Source organism: Cygnus olor, chromosome 1 (assembly GCF_009769625.2).
Source record: "Cygnus olor isolate bCygOlo1 chromosome 1, bCygOlo1.pri.v2, whole genome shotgun sequence".
Lineage (NCBI taxonomy): Eukaryota > Metazoa > Chordata > Aves > Anseriformes > Anatidae > Cygnus > Cygnus olor.
The window spans coordinates 191,913,775-191,939,205 of record NC_049169.1 but is presented as its reverse complement, the minus strand read 5'-3'; the positions used below and the strand labels follow the sequence as shown (position 1 = coordinate 191,939,205).

At 38.6% G+C, this 25,431-nt stretch overlaps 1 protein-coding gene across 1 annotated transcript in view; it reads left to right on the top strand.

The window, feature by feature from the left end:
• Positions 1-25,431, top strand: part of DDX10 (DEAD-box helicase 10) — a 191,433-nt gene that overhangs the window by 38,021 nt on the left and 127,981 nt on the right. The window contains exons 11-13 of the mRNA XM_040544089.1: positions 1,440-1,527; positions 8,093-8,181; positions 14,069-14,522. Of these exons, the coding sequence (XP_040400023.1) occupies positions 1,440-1,527; positions 8,093-8,181; positions 14,069-14,522 (631 nt within the window). The remainder of the gene's footprint in view (positions 1-1,439; positions 1,528-8,092; positions 8,182-14,068; positions 14,523-25,431) is intronic.

Here is a 25,431-nt window from a genome sequence, read left to right as displayed (position 1 = left end):
TTTTCCTATTCTACCATGTTTCCTGTGTTAGGACCATAAATATTTCTGCTGTTACCTTCTTAACCTTGTTTGGTAGAACAAAATCTAGAAGAGCTTCCTCTCAATTTACTTTTTCCGTCTTTGGTATCTTATGTGCACTCTGTTCTGCACTGCATTTCAAAAACTTGGTGGTCAGTTTGTGTCCGACTAAATTTTTAATGCCTCTTGACTTCTGTCTTACATTTTTACACATTCAGAGCAAATTATATGCTGTCTTGAAACTGGAACTCAGCTATTTGATCTTTCACTGAAACTGTCACCAAACAGCTTGTGTGCACTACAGTCTTCCACTGGCTGTACCTGACAAACATATGAAATTGAAATGGTGAGGGAATAAAGCTTTCAAGTCTTCAAAGTACTGCTTGGTAACAACCCACAACCCTTTTCTTAATGACTGCTTTCTTGTTTAGTAAGAATAATAGATGATCATAATGGTTTACATTACAGAAAATTACTGTGAAATGTTTCTTGCATAGTATTTCAATCAGTCATGTTCTTTAGACTGACTCAGTGTTATGTAAAGATACATGATTTTGATTCTTTTATTTTTCTTGGTTTTCTTAAACAAAAGCTATGTTTTGTTGTACAGTATGGGATGACATGACACAGCAGCAAGATGCAGTGTGAGAAATCTGGTAGTTGTGTTAGAGCATCTCTTTTGACCTCTGCTTGAGGGGTATACTCCAGCCACGTTTAGTAGCTTTTTTGATATCCTAGGGTGGCATTAGCAGGTCAAAACAAGAAATAGGTGAGTAAGGATCTTGGCAAATAAGCCTAGCATAGTGTAGATATCACCGGAATAAGAGTAAAAAATGGGAGAGGACTTGCATAACTTCTTACCAGGTTTAATGGCATTTCTTGTAATATAGTAGCTGTTCTCCATCCACCTGATAAATGTCTTAAGGAGCTCTTAAATCTGCTTAATCTCAACGTCCTTTATTTTTGTTCATCTGGTTATAACAGAAAAGTTAATTTTAGTATTCTCAATACACTGGATCTTATTTAAGCTTTCAAAAACACTGAGAATTTCCTTAGGAAGACTGCTGCCTCAGTATAAAGCAGTACTGTGGTTCATTGCAGTTGTATTTTTTTTCTCAGCATTTTTATAAATTTGAGAATTATTTTAATGCTGATTTTGGCTTTGCTTTGGGACAAGTTTAATCTCCTTCACCAAAAACTCTATCTGGATAAAAAGTCTGAGCTCCCATTTCTCTTTTCTGTGTTATTCTTTCGAAGAGTGTAAGTAATATGGTTCCTCTGTAAGCTTGTTCAGAGTGAAGATAGTTTTATGCATATTAAAGCAATGCAGAAAATTTGAAGATACTCCTGAGAATTTAATAGGTGCTTATTTGTGCATGTTCTAATAATTAAAGCTAACTTTTTTTTTTTTTTTTAATTAGAATCAATCCTGATAAGCTTACAGACATCCAAAAGAGGATGCAAGCTTTCTTAGCCCAAGATCAGGAGTTAAAAGAGAAAGCTCAAAGGGTAAGTACTCATCTGCTGTGCTATGGTTCTTGAGGTATGCTAATTGAATAGAACTGCTGCTGGAATAATTGACCTGCTGATATGTGCCTTTGCAGCAGTGTTTGAACTGCTAAGTTGTTCTGATGTTTAAAGTGTGGCATCAGTAGAAAGAACAGTCATGTTTTAGCAAGTGGTGGTGAGCGTCTCTGTATGGCCTGGGTGAGTTGATTCTGAACATGGGCTCACGACGCTAATGTCTGAAGAACCATCGTGACTTACTGCTATTGTGCCATAGTTAAGGCATAGGTGGGAACATACTATTTTAGAGTTTGGGGTATAAAAGTAATTTTTGATTTAGTAGTCACAGAATGGATGAGGTTGGAAGGGACCTCTGAAGATCATCTAGTCCAAAAGATCTAGATCATCTAGGCACTGCTGCTCAGCTGTTTGAGGTTTGTTTGTTTATTTATTTTTAGTTTGCTCAAGCCTTTCGTAGCTCTCTGAGTCTTGCACCTGTGGAGGTTGCCAGTACAGGCTGAGACCAACAGGCTAGAAAGCAACCCTGGGCAACAGGTTGAACTTGAGCCAACAATGTGCCCTTGCAGCAAAGAAGGTCAACCACATTTTGGGCTGTGTTAGGCAGAGTGTTGCCAGCAGGTTGAGGGAGGTGGTCCTTCCCTTCTTCTTAGCCTTGGTGAAATGTTTGGGTTTGATTCTGGGCTTCCAGTTCAAGAGGGACATGTGTGTACTGGAGGCAAGATCAGTGGAGTGCCACAAAGATGATTAAAGGCTTGGAGTATGTCTTGTACTAGAGGACAATTACAGAGAAGATGGAGCTGAAGTCTTCTGAATGGTGCCTAGTGACAGGGGAGGAGGCAATGGACACAAATTGGAGAAAACTCAATTTAAATGTGAGAAAAAAATTTTATGATCAGGGTGGTTGAACACTTCAGCAGGTTAGCCTGAGAGCCTGGCCTATTCAAAACTGAATGTGTTCCTGAGCAACCTGTTGTAGCTGACCCTGTTTTGAGCAGTGGTTTGGACTAGGTGATCTCCAGAAGTTTCTTTGTCTGTTTCTTTGTAATGTGAAGCAAAATTGCTTAGAATTGCTCTTCCAAGTAAGATAGAGAAGTGTGTGAATGGTGTTTCTTTGCTGTGCTCATTAATATTGGGGGACTCCAAGAACAATATGTGAATTTTATCAAAAACTTAGCAGGCTTGGGGAAGGTAGAAAAACTTTCTGTACTAGAATGAGTTAGTGGCCAAAGGCCGAGTGACCGGAAATCTGGAAATGCCAAATTCTGAGAAATACAGAGGCTATCCAAGGATCCAAAAGATCACTGAAATTCTGGGTTAGTGTAGATACCTATTTGCTAGCATGAGGATAAATAACACCTGAAAATATTCTGGTGAGCTGGAGTGGTAGAATAAAATGAGAAGGGGATTGTGAATGTTTCGAGAGGATTGTAGCCTGTCTGCTTAATTGGGATGTAAAATTAAGGAAGTTGGAGTATTTAAAACTCCTAGAGTGAGGTTGTAGCATGTGGACTGTCAGTGTAAGCTTCATCATGGCATTACACAGGCCAGATGTACTGGTGACACAGTGTGATCATCTGCAACTGCCACAGGAAGTTGCAGTTACACAAATTACATCAGAAGTGGCAGAGCAGCTGGAAGGGGGTGGATGAGAGTAGGAGGGAGCCAGCGTTCTCTTACTTGGAATGAAAATACTAACAAACCTTTCAGTTTTTTGGCTTTGGCTTTTTAAGATCACTTAAAAGGAAGAGAGAGAGATTTCTGAATTGAGAAAAGAAAACAATGATAAAGTTTCAAAATAACACAAGAAGGAAATCAAACATGGGATGTGTGTCAAGCTTGCAGATAAAATCTTCAACTAATTTTGAAAATTACAAATTATCATTTAATTACCATTTTAAGCTATTTTTGTTGCATTTTTTCACTTATGAATATTATTAGTGCAGTTTCAGGCAAGCTGTATATACGATCAGTTTTTGAAGATGTTAAAATATGGTCAAGTATTTTGTCATAGACGGAGTTTGGCTCTCCTTAATAAGATTTGGGTGTTCAAACATACTCTGCTGATGTCCTCCAGTAGCAGTACGTATTATTTATTCACATTGGTGAATAAAACAATAACACAGCTGAAATCTTGACTTCAGGTTCTTGTCTGGAAAGCCGTTTTTGTCAAAGGCATGGGTGTTGTGCTATCTATCTAGCCTGCCTGTTGCAAGCTGCTAACTTCTTGACATATGTGAAAAATAGGTTTCCCTGCTGGAGTACCAGGATGGATCAGACAGCATTGCAACAGCTATGCACAGAGGTTTGCGTACGATATAGTTTAGTATGTTGAGGGCATGAGATCTGAGTGATTGCATCTTGCATTTTGGATGTCAAAAGTGAAAACTCTGTTTGGGAAACATTTTCATAAGGGAGAGAATTAAGTTTTTCTTTTTGTATGTTTGTTTTGCTTATATTTATGTCTGAAGAGAATTATGATTTGGTGGCATCAGCTTCTTGATTTATTTCAAGACATCTTTATTTTCTAAAAAGAAAATTCTTGGTTACTAATTGGTTTAAGGAATTTCATGGTTCGTTTCATAGGACTTGGCTGCTTTGCTGTTGATTGGAAAGAGAGGGTGTATCAGATTTGGGCTCCTCTGAAACCTCCGCAGTTCTCATGGACTGATGCTGCCTTCCGGCATTCTTTGTAATTTTAATATTTAATAGACCAATTCATCCAGTTCTGAAAAAGAGTTTAAAAAATAAAGTATTTTTCTCGCTAACTTGAACGTTTCTGTGTAGGGGGAGACTTGGACACCAGTGTGATGTGTCTCTGTTAAATTCTTCATCTCTCCCAGAGGGACTTGCAGGGTGTTCTGGTAACATAATTAGTTATGGCTTGAGATTCCAGTCAAGCCCTGTTAACTTTGAATTCTGTCAAAACAACACATAAATTGATTTTTTTTTATTATTGCTTAAAACAATTATTCAAGAAACACATCGATAAATTAAAACTGCAAATGTAGCAAATTAGTATAGATTGTTGCCATAGCTGTTTCTAGTCTGAATCATTTTGGGGGCCTCTAGATACTGCTGTGGTAGAGCTATAAGGTCTTTCTGATGCTCAGCATTAACATTATCCATAAGGGTATAAATTAATTCATGTGATTTTTTTTTGTAACTTTCAGTTATAAAAAAAAACAAAAACAAAAAAACAAGAAAGTGATATCAAAACAGCAGAAATAGAAGTGGATAATAATAATAAAAAAAATGATAAAGGAGAAGGAATAGAGTTCAGACTGATGAAATTTATCTTCCTCAGCTCTCTGGTCTGTATGCAGAGGAGTGACCAAGTCTTAGGAGAATTGAATAAAATCCCAAAGGATTGACAATATTTTAGAAGGAGCTTGAAGTAAAGACACTGAAATCAAATCAGAATTCAGATTAAGTTGCCACAGTTTTGAAGAAGCCATTTACTATTTTCTGTACTTCATTTCTCTTCTTTGGAAGTAGAACTTCTCTTCCATGCTATATGTAATTTTCTGGTTTGGATGAGAGCTTTTGGGTGGGGAATAGCTCATGTTGGAAGTGTTCATAGTGTCTGAAATAGCAAGTGAGGTCAGCTGAAGACTTTAATCATCATTATATTAATACTAAATGATCTTTGAAGCCTCATATCTTAATGAGATGGACATTTCTTTGTTTGAACGTAGAGCAATTCCAGCCTGAATCCTGTCTGTGACAAACTTGAAAAAGGATGGTGCAACTCTCAGGTTCCCAGAAAAGGCAGTTTTCATTTAACCTTGTTTTTGCCCATCTGGCACTATACAGAAGGAAGAGGCTCTGTCAATTAATTTTGTTACTGCTTGCTAGACTGCAATGGGTTAATGAGATCTGTCAGCTTTTAAGGCTTCTCCTAAAGGTTTCCAGGTATCTTGGTAAAACATTTAATAATTTAATGTGAGAAAACAAGTATTTTATTCCAAACCTTAGTCTTGGTACCAGCTGAAATGGGTTATGCTAAAACCTTCCACCTCTAAAATTAATTGAAAGAGATAATCAGATCAGAAAGTTACCTAAAAAACTTAGCATTTGGAAAAGCAAATAAGTAAAAATGTCTCTAACAAGGCGTTGGGCAGCTTGAAAAGCATTTCTCTTAGCTCTACACGCAAGTTCTTATTTCAACTTGCCAAGGGAAAGAATTACTTTGTGGCAGTGCTTAATCTACAGTCTCATCCTTTTCACCTTCGGAAATAGTTTTTCTCTTAAGAATTTCAAGAACCCCCATAGAAGATTGGTGCCTCAACTGTTGTTTTTCTTCTCCTTTATTTCAGGTTAACAATAGATTTTTTTTTTTTTCCTAATTCTCCTTGAATTACAGAGACAAATGTTTTCTCTGATAGGTGCCTGTACATGGCAGAACAAGGGTGTGATTGTGATAGACCTGAATATAACCAGAGTAGCTTAACTGGCTGCTGGTTTAAGCTTGGTGGCAGGAGTTTTGGCATGTATCAGAAGTTAGGTTGCAAACGATAGTCCAAGGATTTTTTCTGATACTTAAGATATTGCAGTATATTGTGCTGCACTGCTGCTATTATTTTAGATAGTTCAGTTTTGCTGTATAGACACCCCCAAGTGCTGTATGAACAGTTTATGTTGAACTTTTAAAATGGGGGATGATAAATGTTTGCTGTTACTGACTTGTTTCTTTGTATTGGTATTTCACTAGTCAAGACTCTCCTAAGGCAAATTTAGTGTATTATCAAAAGTATTTAGTTTAAAAACGCAGATAATTTTTTTTCTGCTTTTTTGGATTATTCCTAGAAGTGGGATAAAAGACATAGTTGTCACAAACACCAGCATCAGAAGTGTTCTGCCATCAGCTTTTAGAGAGTTGGAAATGGTTTTGCAATCATAAAATCTTCAGCAGATTTTTCTATCAGAATGGAATAACCTGTGCTACTTTTACAACTCATTGTATACGTAAGAACTGGTAAACTCAACGAGTTTTTCAACTGCAGATGTTGTAGGAAGGGTTTGTTTACTTGTGGTTTTCCTGCATCTGTTTGTTAACTTAGGAATTTGGAGCTTTTCTGGCAGTAGATGGTGACATGCAGCCATGGAAAGGAAAGACAAACCTTTGGAGCTGAGCAGAACGTATTTTAATATGTTTTATTGAAATTTAATGTACAGAACTACTAACTAATACATGAGGGTCAAAATTCTTAAGTCATGAGTGGGTAAACGACAGTCTGTTCTTTCTTTTGATACTTTGAATACTCTGTATGTCTGGATAGCATCACATGGATGGGTATTTGTCTGTTATTTTACGGCAATATTTATTGGGAGATCAGATTAAGATTACCAGCAAATACTTATACTAGTGATACGAACTATTCTGAGTTCTCAATTAACAGATTTAAAGAATTGCTTTTTAGATTGGGTATTTTGGGTTGAAGAAATTGTAGTATTGTGTGTCTGACTGCAAAAGGCCATCCCAAAATTCTGTTAATGCGTAAGAAAAGCAATAGATGGCTGACTTCAATTCTTTAAACTGGTGTCCCAAAACAAAAACAACAGAATACTGCTTTGGAATAAACAATACAATTTACTGACTAATGAATGTTAACCTATCAGAACATCACCTACATTTGCAGCAAAAAAGTGCTGTGAAATTTTACGAAGCAATTTAGTATTTTTTCTCTTTTTTTTTTCAGTTTGAATAGGAGTAAGCTGTAAATAGAGCTATCTAGTACTGTCAGTGGTGATAGAATACTAATTTTAAGAAATGAACTGATGATAGGCAGAAATATACTAAATAAAAAACGATGAGAAGCTGAATAATAAAGGAATAATAAGAATCTGCCCTTTTGAGAAGGGTGGAGGAAAAATATAACACAAGATTAAGTTGTTCTGTTACAGATTGGTTCCAGTTTTCCTGGTGAATGTCAGGGATTAATTAAAATTTCAAGCTTGGACTCATATTAGTGAATGTTGTGCAGCGAATTGATGTTGGTCAGCTGAGCTGCATTCATTGACTGCATGTGTATGATTAGCTGGTGGCAAAAGCAAGGTAATATGAATTATCCTAGGCTACAGTGAAAGACAGCTACATTGAGTTGAATCACTTTCTGTTCGCCAGGGGCTGCAATTAAGTCGAGACACCTCAGATTGATAGCAACACAGTCAGTCTCTTCTTGCTTCCATGTGATTCAGGTGTCAGAATAGTGTAACAGCATCTAGAAAATCTGGGAGGGAAAAACATCAGTGGTGTTTCCTTTTTGACTAATTTGCCATGTTTACTTTCTAGTGAAAATATGACATTCTAGTGGCAAATTAAGCCAATTAATGTGCTTTAATGAAATACCTGAATATTTGTAGTATCACTTCTGTAGTACTGTTAAATTTTGGGTTATCAGTAGTGGGTAAAAGAATTTCACTTTGAAATTAGCTTCAGACCAGCTTATAGTGGAAATCTATTTGTATTTAGAACAACAATATAATGTTTATTTCATGTGTTGGTAAATATATAGTTTTTTTAAAATACTTTTTATTTTCCTTTCAGTGTTTTGTATCCTACTTGCGTTCCGTTTACTTGATGAAGAATAAGGAAGTATTTGATGTTTTCAAATTGCCTCTAGCAGAATATGCTCTGTAAGTATGACAAAAAACATAATATGGAAAGTGAAAAGTATATAACAAGTAGTTTTGTGGTGTACAATAGCTTTAAAAAGCTTTTTTTGACTGTTAACATATAGATTTGTAAAGTTTCTTATATTTACAGTTTCATGTTTACGCTGTGCTTTTGCATATTTTAAAAGACATTTTAAATAGAAATTATGTGTAAAAACAGTATACCTCTACAAACAGAAATAATTCTTACAGCCGAAGATACAATAAAAGACAGAAATTGTTAAGTAAAAGGATAGAGAACAATATAATTCTTGTTCAGGTTTACCCTCTAACCTCATAGCTAAAAGCTGACTTGTTTACTGTAGTATTTAGAAAGAATTTGGATTATGTAAAAATATTATTTTGCAGTCGTATTTTGAGTGTGAAAGGGACATTGTTCCCTGGATGTAAATTACTTTTCAAAAGATGCTCTGGGCTTGGTAGAGATGTTAACTTGTCTGCACTGGTATGAGTAGCATCCATTTTACCATGTCTGTTTTTGTACATATATGTGATCTTTTCCACATTTTCTAGGGGAGGGAAATTAATTCTAACAGGTTGACTTTAAAGATGACAACCGTCTGAGATTGTTTTAAAATGTGAAGCTTTAGAACAATTTCAGGGGACATAGGGTAGTCAGAAGGGAGCAGGAAGGTGCTCAAAGATGCATGATAAATTAATTTTACGTGTCTCTGGAATTTCATACAGAGAAGACTTAAGTCCTCAAAATTGTCAGCACGTAGCATAATGAACTAAAATGTGACAAATTACTAGACTGTAGAACACCTGGTCTTCCTGTGCTCTGCTTCAATTAACATGATTATGTTTTTAAAGGTAACACAACTGTTATAAAAGATGCTTTGTGGACTGAGGTTTTTAAGAGAGCTAGCAAAAACTTCAACAGTTTCTCTACAACTATTGCTTGCCCCTTGACCTGTGTGTAGTTTGCAGCATCTTTAAAACCTTAGCATAGGTCTTACTCTATGCTGATCAGAACTTAGAGGGCTGACCCCAAAAATTTAACCAGTGTGTTAACAAACCTACTGACAGATGGTGTTAGTGCCGAATTTTAGGAATCCCAGTGCATCTTTCTGGATTTCTGTGCAGTGTGCCATCTAGTATCTGATATTTGTGTAGACAGAATAGCCTACAATTCCTCTTAGGCATCTGTGCCAGGATTTGGTCCTTCATAAAAGACGATTCTAATTTCAGCTTTGCTAAGTTACTGATTTCTGTGTTAAAATGGGAGAAAGTGGACAGTTTTTGGATAGAGTAGCATAGACTTAGTCAAGACTATGAAATATATGGAAGCGTAATCAAAAAGTCAGAAGATAATAAATCTGGAAGATAATTTGGAGGTTCTCTTCTGAATGAACAGTTTCTGTTGGCATTCTTCTTCCCCTCTCTCCAGACGGATAGTCTACCAACATACACCCTGCAGTCCCCTGCCTTTCAATTCAGTGCACGTACCACATTGATACAGTGGATAAGTCAGCTCAATTTGTCTGAAAGGCCCTGGAAGTTGGGTGTTTAAATTCTGCATTCAGAAGCAGCTCTGGTTTGCGGTCTGTGCACAAACTTGTGTCAAAAGCTGGAATAAGTGTCCTTTCTTCCTTTTTACCTTCTTTATGGATTCTCCTGAAAGTATTTCAGCCTTTCTTCAGAGATTTACTGCTACCTTGATAGATGTTACTCCACTTAAAATCCTATAGAGAAAACAGGCTGCTCGATGCCTCTGTCAGGTTTGCATTTCAGTCTGCCTGGCTGTTGCCCGTCGTCTCTATTGCTCTCTTGCCTGGCCTGTCTGTGCACTGAGATACTCTTCAATGCTGCTGATTGAGTCTCTGCAGAAAGCAGTGGTCTCTTCTGTGTGTGTGTATGTGTATACATATACATATTTATTCTAGAGATTTATCATCTTTGAGCTGTGGTACATTAGTATTCTGTTCAGTGTCCTCTCATTACAAATTGTTGCCCAGAATAATTTGCTGGAAGAAGACCTGCATAGGCCTGTTGTGAACATAACCAGCCTTTAGGTTTCCTGAAGGAGAATCTCTTCCACATATGCATAAAAGAGAAATTTGTCTTTTTGTTGCAAAAAACAGCATTGAAAATACAAGCAAATGTAACCAAATAACAGGGTGAAAAGGAATAATTACTTATTCTGTCCTCCTGGGTACTAGACAAGGTAAAGAGGAGGCAGGGAATCTAAATATTTTACTTCTCAGGCATCTTATTTTGTTAAATGCTAACACATATTTCAGTCTCCAGGGGGTATATTTTAACAGGCAGTCTGCTGGACTTAGGCTAGTCAGTGCTCTATGGGGCTGCTAAGGGAGGTAATTTTTTCCTCATGTCTTCTAGGAGGAATGCAGCGTATTTTTCTCTGTTTATCCCTGTACAGGTACGCAGAGAATAAAGAAAGCAGATCGAAGCCAAATTGTGTGGGAAATGTCTGTTACACACAACACAGTACCAGCTAATTTTACCAGTGTTGCTTACAGATCAATGGTACACAGCAGTAGGTAGCTGCGGGTGCTGTCAGACCTGAAACAGGTGATACCAGGATGCATGATCCATCTGTCCACATCTGTCTGTCCTGTCGCTGACCAGAGAAAGCACCCACTGCACTGCAAATGTAGGCCTGGCCCTTACGGCATGGTCAGGACAGAAGGTTTGGTTTGTTGTCCTGCTTCTGCTGCTGTCAGCAAGCTCAGGGCTGCCCAATACGTTCCCCAGGCAGTGCCAGCCATGGGCTTGTACATCTCATCCTTTGGCTGCTTCATGGGATCATAGAATGGCTTGGGTTGGAAGGGACCTCATAGAGCATTTGGTTCCAACCCCCCTGCCATGGGCAGGGACACCTCCCACCAGACCAGGTTGCCCAAAGCCCCATCCAGCCTGGCCTTGAACACCTCCAGGGATGGGGCATCCACAGCTTCTCTGGGCAACCTGTGCCAGGGCCTTCCCACCCTCAGAGTGAAGAACTTCCTCCTAATCTCTAATCTAAACCTCTCCTCTTTTAGTTCAAAACCATTCCCCCTCGTCCTGTCATCATCCAATTGAGCAAAGAGTTGTTCCCCATCCTTTTTATAAGTCCCCTTCAAGTACTGAAAGGTTGCAATGAGGTCCCCCCAGAGCCTTCTCTTCTGTAGGCTGAACAGCCCCAGCTCTCTCAGCCTTCCTACATAGGAGAGATGCTCCAGCCTCTTCCTGGCCTTCCATTTTGCTGCCATCGTGGTTTCTTTTCTAGACTCCAACCTCCGTCCAAATCAATGGCCTATCCCTAACTGCTTTTTCCAAGTTGGTTCCAGTTTTGGTACACCTGTAACCTGACTTAGTATTTTGCATTCTGTTACCTAGTTAATCTCAGCCTTACACAGTATTACACATACAGACCCCAGTGTCCTCTCCAACGATCTGTGGAGTCTGGGCATTTTTCACATCACTCCCCTTCAACCACCTGTGAGACCCAGCCATCTCTTTTTGAGCTTTCTGCAACAGCTTCTGGGAGCTTCTGAGCTTTTGGGTCCTGCTGTACCGTCCCCTGAGCAAGCTGCAGTCTCCTCTCCTAAATCCCAGGGTTCTCTTACTCATCACCCTCGTTTCTGCTAGGATCTTAAACTATCTTTTCTCACAGTGCAGCCAAGCCTGCTATCGACCTTCACTTACCTCAGAAGTGCTTGCATATGCATTAAATAGCGTTGCAGTGGAGTGCCTCTCATGGTTGGTTAGTCCAGCCAAGTTGAAAAAATGGTCTTTAATGCACTCTAGAAACCACTGTTGCTTGTTCTCTGCTGTGTTTTTGAGCAGGTGTCAGGGTGGCTCAGGTACTGAGAGCACATAGCATATATTGCAAGGTTAATAATACACATTTCGTCTCTTGAAGTTGCTTCTGAAGTATTTAACCTTTCTCAGGCTATTTTATATCATTTCCAGTTCTACAGTGATGGAAATCACTGTGCTGTGTTTTTGTGTGTTCAAATCATTCTGAGTAAGTTTAACAATGTCTTATATTTAGTTAATGTAGCAACTTGCAACACTAGAATGAAGAACTAACTTCTGTAAAAAATTGTTGTGTAGCAATTCTCCTGCAGAAATGACCACAGAAACTTTACAACTGGCTCGCATTTAAAAAAGGACTGGAAATCTTCTGGCTGCAAGTTAGGCAGTCTTGTGACGGTTAAAAAATAAAAGATTGTACTGGTGTTTCAGTTCCTGTTTAATTTGTTCTGTAGAAGAACAGATTTTGCTTAATATTTAAGATACCATCATTCAGAGAGTTGAGGTGCCCGTGTTTTCACACAATTGAAATAGAGGGATTTTTAAGATACTGTGTTAATACAAACATACTCAAGATCTTCATAGAAGCAGAGATTATCAGAACTCAGAAGAGGCATTACTTTTAGTCTATGCTATTTCTTTGAATTCATTTTCTAAAATGTTTACTTATGTTTAATTTTCCTTATTCAATAGGAAATAAAAGCAGTATTCCTCTTAAAGTCATGAAGTATTCTTTCTGAACACCTTTGGAGTTTTACTTTTTCAAATTATTTCCGGAAAATTATTGTCAACCTGCTTTGAATTGGAGGATGTACCTGAGCATCCTGAGCATTGTGGATGTTTTATTCAGCTCCTTTAACACATTCACTGATGAGTTTTAGGGAACGATGATGTCTGGCCACTTCATTTTCTGTCAGTTGATAGAATTGTCAACTGTGCTTTCACTTATAGTAGCAAAATAAGTATTTGGTTTCAGCATTGCTTTCAGAAGTTGATTTAAAACATTTTCTGTAGAGCTTGTTCTCGAGTAGTTACTGCATTTCATACCAAAGAATTGTTTTTCAGTTTGTCAGCTGAATTTCTGCTGGCATTTTAAGGCTGTCTTAAGTCTGAGGACTATATTGTAGTGTTAGTATGTTTTTAATGTTCTGTGTTAGAATTTATTAAATCACAACAAATAACTTACCTGCTCTCTGTCTTCATGAGAAAATCTTCCAAATTTCGTATTATGGAAGCATGTGCGAATTCTAGCACTAAGGTTGAAGGAAGAACAGCTGTAACTACAGTGCAAGTAGGATTGTGGTCTGGTCTGAGTGGCATCTAATATATTGCCTTTTCTAGTTGATGCAAAGAAATGCTCATTTATATATTCATTTTTTTTTTTTTAGTATGACTGAACTCTAGATTTGGAAAATGATTAAGAAATAAGTTTTAAAGATACTGTCAAATCTAAGAACATGAGGAAACTTTCAGCAGTAGTAGAATGTGTTTCTCAAATTATTCTCAGTTTGGAATATATTATAGAAAAGAGACAGTAATGACCCCAAATCCTGAAGTTTCTTTGAGAAGTTATATAATAAGGAGGTTGTTTGTACACAGCTTGGTCTAAGCTTATCTTCTATTGCTTTCTTAACTGACTTGATAAGCACTGCTTTCTAGCAGTGAAGGACACTGACAGATATCAGTACTATCTTAGTCCTTGACATGATGTCCATGCATCTTCATACCAAATTACATTGGTGTTTCTTCCACTGTATTTATTATAGATCATATTTAACTTATCCTTTTCTATAACTTTTCAGGTTCTTTGTTTGATTCCTTTCCTGGGAAGTTCTGTAATTGTTCTTGACTGTTTTATCAATTTTTTAATCTTCATTCCTCTCCCAGTGTTCACTTATATTGTACAATCTAGAGTGTCCTGTTGTGTGCCACATACTGTTTTGTGAATATATTGGTGAAAATGTGTCAATGTAAATTACCAAAATTAAAATTGAAGCACTTGAGCCTTTGATGAAGGCTTCTAATTTAGTCAAATTTTGGGTATATGCTTTTCAGATTAATGTGTTTGTTTAATTCCATGCATTAGATCACTTGGTCTTGCAATGGCACCTCGTGTGAGATTTCTTCAAAAAGTTCAGAAACAGTTATCTGCGAATGAATCGGCTGATAAGACAAATCCCTTAACGGAGAAAGAGCAGAACAAAAATACCATCTCAATAAACAAGGAAGGAGTGGAGAAATGCAGAACTAATTTCAGTGGAAAGGTATCTGCTAACAAAGCAAAGGAAGAGGAAGGAAGGAAAGAAACAGAAGAACACCCCCCTTCCAGTGAAGGTCCTGAGGAGAGTGATGAGTCTGAGGATGGATCAGAAGAAGTATCTGAGGACGAGGAAAAAGAAGCTGCATTATCAAGCAGGGCTCCAAACACAGACTCCATGCAGTTCTTCGAAGATGACGACGATGATACTAAAGATCTTGATTTGCTGACAGTGAAACGACGGAATGTTTTTGGTGTGGAAGCTAAAGATGGTCCAGCACAGGTAAGTACACCTTACAGTAAGGCTTACGAATCTTGATGATTTTATTTTGGACAAACTCCAAGTAAGAATGAGGAGAAAATTCCGCTCTTTAGCAGTATACTCGCTTGAAGTAAGATGCATTGCTGAAGTGTATCAGAGGTCAGAATTGCTCCCAGGAGATAAGTGGTGGTGTGACTTATGCTTTTATCATTTTGTGTTATTAACGTTAAGTAAGTAATTTTATTCACATAAAATATGTTCTTGGAGTAGTTTTTAATTTATGAATAACATGACTTGAATACCTGGGAATTTTTGACAGTTTTAGTTCTTTTTACTACTTTGCTTGTACTTTCCTAAAGTAGCTGCAACTTTTAGTCCTAATTTTGATGATGTTACACAGTTTATGACACTGGGAACCAAACTGCGGTAGATGATGAGCTGTTTCCTAACACAAATTGTAACAAATGATCTTTACATTAACCTAAAGATCCAAACTGTTCATGTTAAATAGCTTAAAACCAAGATTTTTACTTTCAACAAGACCTACCTTTGCTGTTAGGAATTCATCCAATACCGGAGAGCAAGTGGACAAGCACTTCTTCTAAAACATAGGTATAAAGGTGTATTAAAAGTATTCATTCACGTAGATCTTTCATTTCCTTAGTCAGTAGCTTTGTAATTGAGGGTTGCTCTGCGCTCCGTACTCAGTATTCCAATGTTGCTTTCCTTTAATCTTTAAATGCAGTGTTATAGTAAGTCCCATCCCTTCCCCCCCCATAAAGCAGATTTGGTAAGTGCATATTGTGAATTTTTTGTGTGTCCTTTGCCCTATCTAGCAACTATTTATCTGTAGTAAAGAGATCCAAGTGAAATAGCCATCTGCTTCAGCAAGATGGTTTTCTTAACTTACTTGCATGCGAGGGGAGCCTCCTGTTAAGCGATGTATGTATTTTTCCAACCGGTATTTTAAATCTTTTTCTGTGCTGTTATTTAACAGCACAGGGCACTTGTCATGAACTTATGCTTATCAGCCCACTGGCTGCATTTATAAGCAGCATCTTTCCGCTAGTATTTAGCAATGTGTATAAAATAGTTCCGTCAGCCAACTTTGTCGCAGCTGAGCAGTTGCTCAGTAACTTAACCCCCGCCCGCATTCTCTCCTCTTCCTCGAGGAGGTTGTCACAGGTTCCCATCTCTTGCCAGAAGCACGGGAGGAGGATAGGTGTGGGAAGTGGATGAAGGGTGCTCCAGGGATTGCATTTCTGTTCCTCTTACTCTAAACCTGAATCATCCTGCCCCTGCGCAGCCCGTGGCTGGCTAGGTGCTAGTACTTGGCAGAGCTGAGTGGCAGTACCTGGACATGGCAGTAGCTTATAATTATTAATAAATTTCAGTTTATTTCAGTGGTAAAGGAACTGCAGTTTTAAAAACAAAAAGTAGAATGAAAGATTTCTGCCTTAAAGAATGCTCCTGTCTCAGCTTTCCTATCACTTCCACAATTTTCCATGCTGAAATACACAGACAGCTTTATGTTGAATTTGTATGTTGGAAAGTGGTTCGGAAGTTCTGCTCAGAAAATAGTGAAAAACAAAACAAACAAACAAAAAACAACCAACCAACACCAACAAAAAACCACCACAAACCTTTGATGTAAAAGAATGAAAATTTTTTAACGAAAAATATTAGTATTTAACAAGTGCTTTGGAACCTCACTGGGTAACCTTTTAACAATTTTCTAGCATTAAACATTTATAGGTTAGGCAAGCTGGAAATTCTTTTCTGTGATTTAGTGTTGTTAATGTTTCATACTTGCTATACAAGTGTGGAAGAGCTCGTACTACCTGAATCCACTTGTTCATGGGGGCACAATACTCTAAGCAGCTGTGAAGAAAAATTAAATTTCAAGATCTGTATCGTTAAGAATTGAAATATAATTTGAATAATCTCCTACAGAAATGCCAATGACAGTGCAATATATAATTTTTAGAAAGCAGAAACGCGGGGCGTGCTGTGCCTAGCTGTGGAAACTAATCACTGCATATGGGAGTGTGGTGTTTATTGCCTTAGTTACTGTGAAAATTGTTGATAAATTGTGGAATGCTTTAAACTTATGGTTTCTATTTTCGGTAGGAATAAGAGAGTAAAGGCTTATATCACTAACCGTATGCTGTCTTTTAATGTTTTAGCATACAAATACACATGACAGAAATTATGTTGAAAGATGCGGTCATTGCGCATCTTTGTTATTTCATATATATACCCTGACACCACGTTTTATGCATGTTAAAAATGAATTGTTAACTTGCAACGCTACTTATATTTTTTCCCCATCTGTTTACTTTCCGGATAAAAGTTTTGAGGTGATTAATGCTGTGTTGTGGTAGATCCTACCGAACGCATGTAGCTGACATCTAAGGAATTAGAGCCGATTCCTCTGGGGTGCAAGAAAAAGGCGCCGAGCAGTCCAAGGGCAGTTTTCCTGTTGCTCCATGTTGGAATGTCTTTCCAGCAAGGACTCAGAAAACAGTTTGACTTCAGCGTACGGGATCCTTGCTGCATTTCTGGGATGAGGCAGTGTGTTAATTAGCAGTATCAAATGCTGCAGAGGGTCTGGGAGTCTGAAAATGAAGTATGCTCTTGGCTAGATCATTTAGTTCTGAAAAAAATCTATTCTGTGTGCTAAAAAAAAATGAGAGTCTTGTGGAAAAGCTAGTATGTGATCATCTGATTGGGAGATCATGAATATGCCTAGAAAGGTTGAATTAAATTTGCCTTTATACTTCTAATGCATGTGATTGATTTTGCAATTCCAGTGTTCTTGTATTATGCTGCTTGTTGACAGCAAACCAGTCCCGCTGCTATTCTTGAGCTTCAGCACTTCAGTTTCAGGGGAAACCTTACATTTGGTTTCAGTTTTTAAAGAGCTGTTTTTAGGGTCACCAGCCCTTCCTCATCCTCGTGTCTTTCCAAGCCTCTCCAGCCTCAGGAAGAGCACAAGGAGGTGCAGCACCGCCTCGTGTTCCGTGGGGCTGTAGTGCAGAGCAGGATTTATTTATGCTGATGGAGTGGAAGGGGATGTGTGTGACTTCCTTGGAATATCTTGCTTTTGTTGAATGTCTGTGGTGCCTAACCTGACAGTGAAAGTTACGCTGTGATGGGAAGTGACACATATCCAATGTTAGCTCGGTTAATGACGCCGCTTCCAGAACGATTGCATGCTTTCCCTTTCTTAGTGTGTCTTTGTTGTATATATATTGTTCTCTGTGTTTTTGTGATAACAAATATAAAGAAAACATTTCTTTTAGCACTGCCACATAAAAAAAAATTGAAACCTTGACTAATGTGGACTTTTCACCCTGGCACATATTACAACGTTGTTATGAATTTCTGAGCTCCAGAGGTACTCACTAGCTGCTCTGTTTATGAATTTTACTTAAATATGTCATGATTTTTAGCTGGTTGATGTAACTCATGGGATTTATTTAGAAGTACGATGTTTTTGTGCATAAAAAGGTGACAAGCAGAACTGCCAATATCAATTGGCAGATGCACAGTATTATTTAGTTGTTATATTAACATTATGTAAATTATTCGCTTAAAGTGCATCTAACAATATTAGCAGTATAGATGTTGCAAGGACTTTAAATAATCCCAGGTTACAAGCTGCTTTTAATGCTACTTTGATGAAATTGGTTGTTGCATTTTCAAACGCAAAGGCTGTACTTACACGTAAAACATTATTTATTGGAGAACTAAGATTAAGCCTACAGTATTTTTTTTTCTTGTTTTTGTTTATACTTTATTTTAGTCATCTTGTCAGACGTTGAATACTATCAGACGTGTTTTCTGCTAGTGAATTTTCTTTTTTAGGATAGAGAATGTTAAATTATTGAGTTCTTAGGATTGCCGTGACTCCCTTCCTGCTCTCCCATCCTTTGATTTATAGACTCGTAAAGCTTTTCTAGTGAGGTACCGCCTGCTCGGAAGATGGTAGAAGTGTAAGCCTATGGACAGAGGGTTGCCTTAAATAATACTTGCAGCTTCCTTGGAGTTAGTCTGTACACTCACAAAGCTTTCAGTTTGAATGCTGTGGCTTTGGAGGGATTTTTTTTTTATGATTCTGTCTCAGCTAGTTGGCTTGTTTTATAATCCAGTAATGTTATCTGAAATGAAATTTTCTTACAGTTCTCAGACACACAAACATGGTAACTTATGGAAGCAGGAACGAACAGACAAGGGTAGGTCTCTCTCGCTAGAGATGATGGAGGGGTCTATACCAACAAGCAGACAGTAATAGCTGTCGTAATGTGGGCTTTACACAGAGCGTATCAAGGAAACATCGTTTAATGTGCACCGAAGTGAGGACATAGTCCTCTTGAATTTTCTCCTGTGATGTTGAAAAGAAAGCCTATTACCATACAGATAAATCAAAATTACTTTTCAGAGTTGTGATTCATCTCGATTGCTTCTCTTATATCGGCTTTCCCTTCTGAATGGGATTTCTCTCTTTCTGTTCCATGCTGTGAGATAGAAAAAACAGTATATAAACATAAGGTTGGTCAAAATCTATGTGAAGCATCTTCTCCTTCCTCTTATCAGCTCTTACTACCTCTTATTCTTACATATTAATTCATGTTAAACATATGACTTGGTCTCCTTGGTGCTTTTCAGGGGATGACAAGGTAGAAGACACTCAAAGGAGGCAAGAGGCAAGGGCTGAAGCTGGCTGACTCTGGAAGCAGTGCTGGTTCCCTTACGGATGCCCGTCTTTGCTCCTCCTGTAGCAGTGTGTGGTGTCCAAGAGAACAAACCTGCTCCCAGGCAACCTGCTAGCTATAAAAGGCACATTATTCCTTGGAGGCATGTTGCGAAGCTAGCACTATAGCAGAGGAAATACAGAGGTTATTTATTTTTAAGTTAAATAAAAGTCAATACCGTGATGCATTATATACCATAAATTCTCCTTCCTACAGAATGGGCCTTATGTTCCTAGCCTAGTAATGCTGTGCTTGTGTACCTCAAGTTGAATTATAGCAAGTAATGATTTATAAGAAGCACAAAACATTCACACACAAGTGAGGTAGGCCTACATTTGGATGCTTCAAGAAGGCAGTGTTATGAAAAAATAACTTCTGTCGGCTGTGAATGGAAATGAAACCTGCTGACAGAACCTTGAGCCTCCTGATGCCGAGCAGCGAGCGCTGAATGTGTCCTACAAAGTGGATGGAAATTTAAATGAAATCACAATTTATTTCTGTGCAATTTCAATAGCTTAAGTACAGCTGAAACTTGTTTTTTAAGAAAAGCTGCGATGCCCAGTTATATTATATTCCCTGTAATTTTAAAAAATCTTGTTGTTCAATGGTGCTTCTGGAAGCTGTGCATTGAGACAGTGCTAGACCCAGGCACGGTGTTCAGCAAAAATATTTCTTTCCCTTCTTGGACAGTTTTTGCTCTTGAGATTTTTCCCTGTCATCATTATTTTTGAGTAGAGCGTTCATGAGCTTCTTTTAGTTTAAAGTGTTTAACAGAGGCTTTTGAGGCAGTCCTTTGTGAGAACCCATAATCTGTTTTAGACTCCAGATCCATAAATCACTTATTATTTTAAAATGGCTTTAATGTTTCTTCATTGTTCTTTCAGGTTTAGTTGCATTGGCAGCTCTTGTGTCTGCTCCAAATGCATCTTTAGGTTTTTCTCTATTGATTTCTATTTCAATTAGTTTTTTTTAGAGACTTCCTGAAAACTTCTGAAGTGTATGGAGAATTCACTGTAATTGTTTCTTGCACCTTTGAGGCAGCGTTCCAGGTATTTGTGTCAATCCCTGTGATGTTTAGGAAGATTGGAAAATCTGTAGGATTAAAATTCTGTCTCTGAGTTACAGGTGAGCTATATACTTCAAATAAATGGCTGCTCTATGTCTCTTAAACTGTGGGTGCAGCATAAAATGGTCATCCTAAATGTTTTTAATCATGTTTCAAATCTGGATAGAAAGGATCATTTAGGAATTTTATTTAAAATCTGCCTGTATCATAGCTTTCTGTATCATAGGCTACAGGGTACCCAATTCTGATGTGCAAGGTGTTGCTTCTGTGAAAAGCTTTACATTGGAAAGTGCTTTTGAACCCTTGTGGGCTGTGCTAGTTTTGATGTCTACAGTGCACCTTGAGGACCTTTTGTGATTAAGAAAGATGCCACACCTGTCAGGGACTTGCTTTCAGGCTTTCAGTCACAGCTCTTTGAGAAGCACCTTCTCCTTTGAGCCAAGAGAGGTTCCCCCAGTTTTGAGGCGAGTTGCTCGTAAGTCAGCAGCTTTTCCAGGAGCGTGCTGCTCATCTCCTAGAGGAAATGCTGTTCACAAAATTACTAGCTAGTGAAGCAGACTCCTGAGCTAAGCAGTGCAGCCTTTTTATTTTAGTTCCTAGAGCTGTGGGTTAAAAAAATCCTTAACTCCATATGCCATCTGAAGCAGCCTCCCAAGTCGTCTCCGCTGTGCTGAACCTGCTGCAGTGTCACAGAGCTTGTTGTCCTAGCAAGAGGCAGCTATTTTGCAAAGTGTTCCTGTGGTTAACTTGCACCAGAGGACAGTGATACTTGTGTTTAAGCATGCGTGTCTTGAGTCTCTCCTTTAGAGAATGTGTTTCTGGTGGGTTGATGCTTCCTGAAGTGCAGAGTGATGTTAGCAGTCTAGCATATTGCTCACATGCTCACGGTGCAGAATGTGGTGCAAATTCAGGTTGCAGTGAGGCACACTTTGTCTTTTGATGGGACAGACCCGAGGTGACTGAGGTACATGGTCTTGTATCTCAAAAGATACGAGGGTATTGTATAATTTAAAATGATTTGTTAAAATATAATTTGTTAAATACTTCTAGTAGGTTACTCAAGCCTGCAGCAATACCCTCAGTTTTGGTGTGCTTAATGACTGATTTATAGCCTTGTTTAATATACTGTAATCGTTTCATAGATGAGGATGAGTGAGCCATATACTCTGCTTTAAAACTGCTTTGTTTTAATCAATATTCTCCGAATCCATAGGATTTGTAAATTCTAAAATGCAGCGATTTCCTTTAAGATCTCTAGTGCCGGAATGCTTGCTGGGTGATGGCACTGGAAGTATTTATAACTATGACATAGTTTTTGGATGAGCGGTTTTCGAAAAGTTGAGTGCTAATACTCTGAAATGCCACCAGAAATTATACAGCACTAATTTTCAAAGGAAATGCGGCTTCCTGAAATAGTAATAAAGCAGACCAACTAACAAATACTTATCCGGACTCTCCCGACTGCTGTCAGCACAGCGTGTAGTTGAAGTTATGAGAATAATTCTTCAATTGTTTATGTGGACATCTTCTGCGATGCAGACATCTGCTACTTTAAGCCTCTCAACGAACTACTCATTCACATTTTCAACAATATTTTCGGGCAGATTTCTGAATTCTTATCTGTATGGTATAATTTTTAGGTGGAATAATTTGACAATTATGACAAAAAAATCATGATTTTGGTGAAGATTCATGAGCTGTTAGCCAAAATGAGTCTCAGAGAAATTTGTTACGGTATTACTAACATGCAAATTGTAGTGTAATTGGTATTTTAAAAAGGAAAATGTGTAGTACACGGTTTCCAAATTCTGACCTGCTGACTCATTGGGAAAAAGGACAGTAATCACAGACAAACTGCTTAGTGACATCATGTTTCCGTGAGCTTTTGGTTTATCCCAGCTGTGAAGTGGTGGAGGTGGCACCAGCTGGGAGGGAGCCTCCTGCCTGCTGCAGGCTGGGCTCTTTGCTCTCCATCTCAGGTAAAGAAACAGCTACTGCCCCTGGGGAAAAAGATCTGTTAAAGGAGCTTGTTTTCTGAGAAAATAAAACAATTAGGACGACAGCTGCTGGCCTTATTTGTGTCAAAAATAAGTGAGCTATGGACCAGCCTGGTAGCATCCCGTCTGGGGAAGTCTTTGTGGCATCCCGTCCTTCATTATCTAAACCATGTTTCTCTTGTGGTAGCTCTCAGCTTACTTCAGTGCAGGGTTGTTATTCTCTTTGCTCAAGCTGTATGTTTGTTTAATCCTCCAGCAGGAAACCTCCATCTTTACGGTGCTCACCAGTTGAGGCAGACTGCCCTGCCTGCTCCTCGCAGCCCTGTGCGCTCCGGAAGGTGCCCGTGAAGTAAAAAGGGTGGTGCTCCAGCAGTGAGAGGTCTGGCAAGCACACATGAAGAAAATTGAGGGGGTGCATTAGTAAATCTCCCAAAAAATCAAGTAGATGGGATAAAGTGGTGGTGTCTCTGAGTGGGGAAACCCACGGGAAAACAAAATGACAAAAGTAGCTTTTTGAGGAGCTAAATGATGATATAATTTCTCTCGGATCTGCCTCTTACTTGATCAGGACCACAAAGTATTATTTAAAATTCTGTTTTAAGTTTTTTTTTTTCTTTGGTGGGGTTGAGCGTGCTTCCTGTAGAGGGACTGCAGCTGGCAGGAAGAAGGCTGGAGAAGAAAAGCCCGTCTCACTGTTATTGTTACAGAACCATAGACTGGTTTGGATTGGAAGGGACCGTAAAGATCACCCAGTTCCAACCCCCCGCCATGGGCAGGGACACCTCCCACCAGACCAGGTTGCCCAAAGCCCCATCCAGCCTGGCCTTGAGCACCTCCAGGGATGGGGCACCCACAGCTTCTCTGGGCAACATGTGCCAGTTGTGGTTAAATGTCTCGTATCAATGTGAAAGAGGAGTATAAGATAGTTCTGAGACACTTGTGCCATGCTGATCTTGCTATGAGCAAGCTGGGAACAGAAAACAAGAGCTTGACTCTCTAAGCAAGTGCAAATATCTCTTGTCCTTTTTGGCTTTTTAGGGAGATGTCGGTGAAAGACCAGCGGCTTTTCTTGTTTCCATGATCTCCTCTGCATTGAGCAAAATTAACATTAGCTGCTGTTTTGCTTACAGTGATGCCTCCTTATCTCTGGCTCACAGCTGAGAGTGTCCTCAAAACGCCAGCCTTGCTGTGGCAGCTTTCCTTCAGGTTCACAATGCAAGGGCTGTGTCTTGCAGAGCATAAAAGGACACAACGTGTTTCTGTTGCAGTAGATCTTTTGCTGCCTTGGTGGAGAAATTATGCATCTGCCCTGTGATTTTGGAGAAATACTATTTTTACAGTAATCACTCTTCCTTTACATATATGTTACTGGTCTGAGTTTTATTGGTCTGTACTTCTGGGTGGTGGTTTTCAATTTGGTGTTTTATAAATCGTGAATGCAGGACAGTAGGTCTTTTTGGTGAGATCACAAATCTGATGTCACTACCAAGCCTTTTTATCTTAACAAAGGGAGATAGAAGAACGAGCTGATAATCCTGAAACGGGTATTAACAATTGTTTTAAGCCTTTCTATCTGGGGTTTGTTTACGTTAGTATATACTGAAAGCCAAGGGATTCTTCATATACAGCTGCTTACAGACCTAGTAAGTGCATGTGCAGCTGGATTGTGGTATACTCCAGCCACAGAGGTTCACCATTTTGGGCTTGTAGGAATGTGTAATTCCTTAATTTGCTCATGTATTTTGGGAATTGGATGTTGACCTAGAATTATAGCATCTCTGTGAAAGAATAAGTCTCTGTGAACTTTTGCTTTTTCTACCTTTTGTGCCCATAGGTTCCCCGGCCTGAAAAGCGTAAATAAGTTATTGTTTGTCTTCTAGGTTTTATGTAGTTACAAAAAGCTGAAGCTTTTAAAAAACGAATATGCTCTTGGGAATTTATTTATATGTACGCTCCGTGTCAGAATGACGTGGTAACAAGAAAATACTGACCTGTAGCAGAGCTGAAGAATTGCTGTCGAGAAGGTATTGTGTTAGGTCAGTGAGCATTGATGCAAAATGTATTTTGATTTGTGGGCTGAAAGAAACGTTCATGTTATTTCCAGCTTTAGGACACAAATTTTGAATGGGCGTTTCTAGGAAGTGCAGCTGTTCGGTTTACTTTCAGCTGTAGAAAAAGGAGGCAAAGAAAAAAAAGCTCCCCAAATAGCTGTGACGAGCAATTGAGGCTGATGTCAAGGGGGGGGATTGAAGGGAGAGGGCTGAGATGGGACGAGAACTGAAAGGCAATGGTGTTGTACAGGAATGACAAACTCATGAGGCATCTTCCCAGCCTGCTCCTTTGGGAAGCCCGTATGATATTGTCAGCAGATTTCTGTCTCTCAACCTCATGTTTCATGAAGATTTATACCACCTCTTATGGGATGATTTTTGAATAAGAATTAGTGTGAAGTTTACTTCTTCAGTTTTGAATCCTGACACTTGAATAGTATGTAAATTTTTCTGTAGGTCTTTAGTGATAACGTAGTTACATTTTGTAGAAGAGAAGTGGTCATCTGGTCTGAGCTCCCCAGATATAACCCTCTTATTTTAATTTGGTACACTTGTATTGAGTACAAAAATTGAATTTTGCTTAATTTTGTTTTCAAAAGGCATTTTGTCTTAGACACAAAAAGATCCGAAGTCCACCATTACTAGTACTTCTCCCAGTGGTTTAGCTCGTTTGTCAGTGCTGCAGTGAAGAGGTGGATGTGGGGGAAAGAGGACAGGAGCTGAGAATAAAGATATTCCAGCAAATACTCCTTTGGTCTGCAAGAGAGACTTTATTTTAGCACACAAGAGAATGTGAGAAGAAAATGTGATACTGTTATGGAGGAGGTGAATAATATGATGTAAATTGGAAATGCAATGTGCAAATGCAAATTAAGGCAGCATTTAGCTTAGGGACACTTCATTACTGCATGTTATCAAATGTTGCAAGTAATTTGGAAGGCAGGCATCCCGTAGTTGCTTAGAAATAGAAAAAAAAAATGGTGTAGGAGTTGAAGGTTGAGTATTTTTGATTGACTGAACTTGAGTCAAGATTCTGCTCCTGGCTGGTCAAGTGTTACA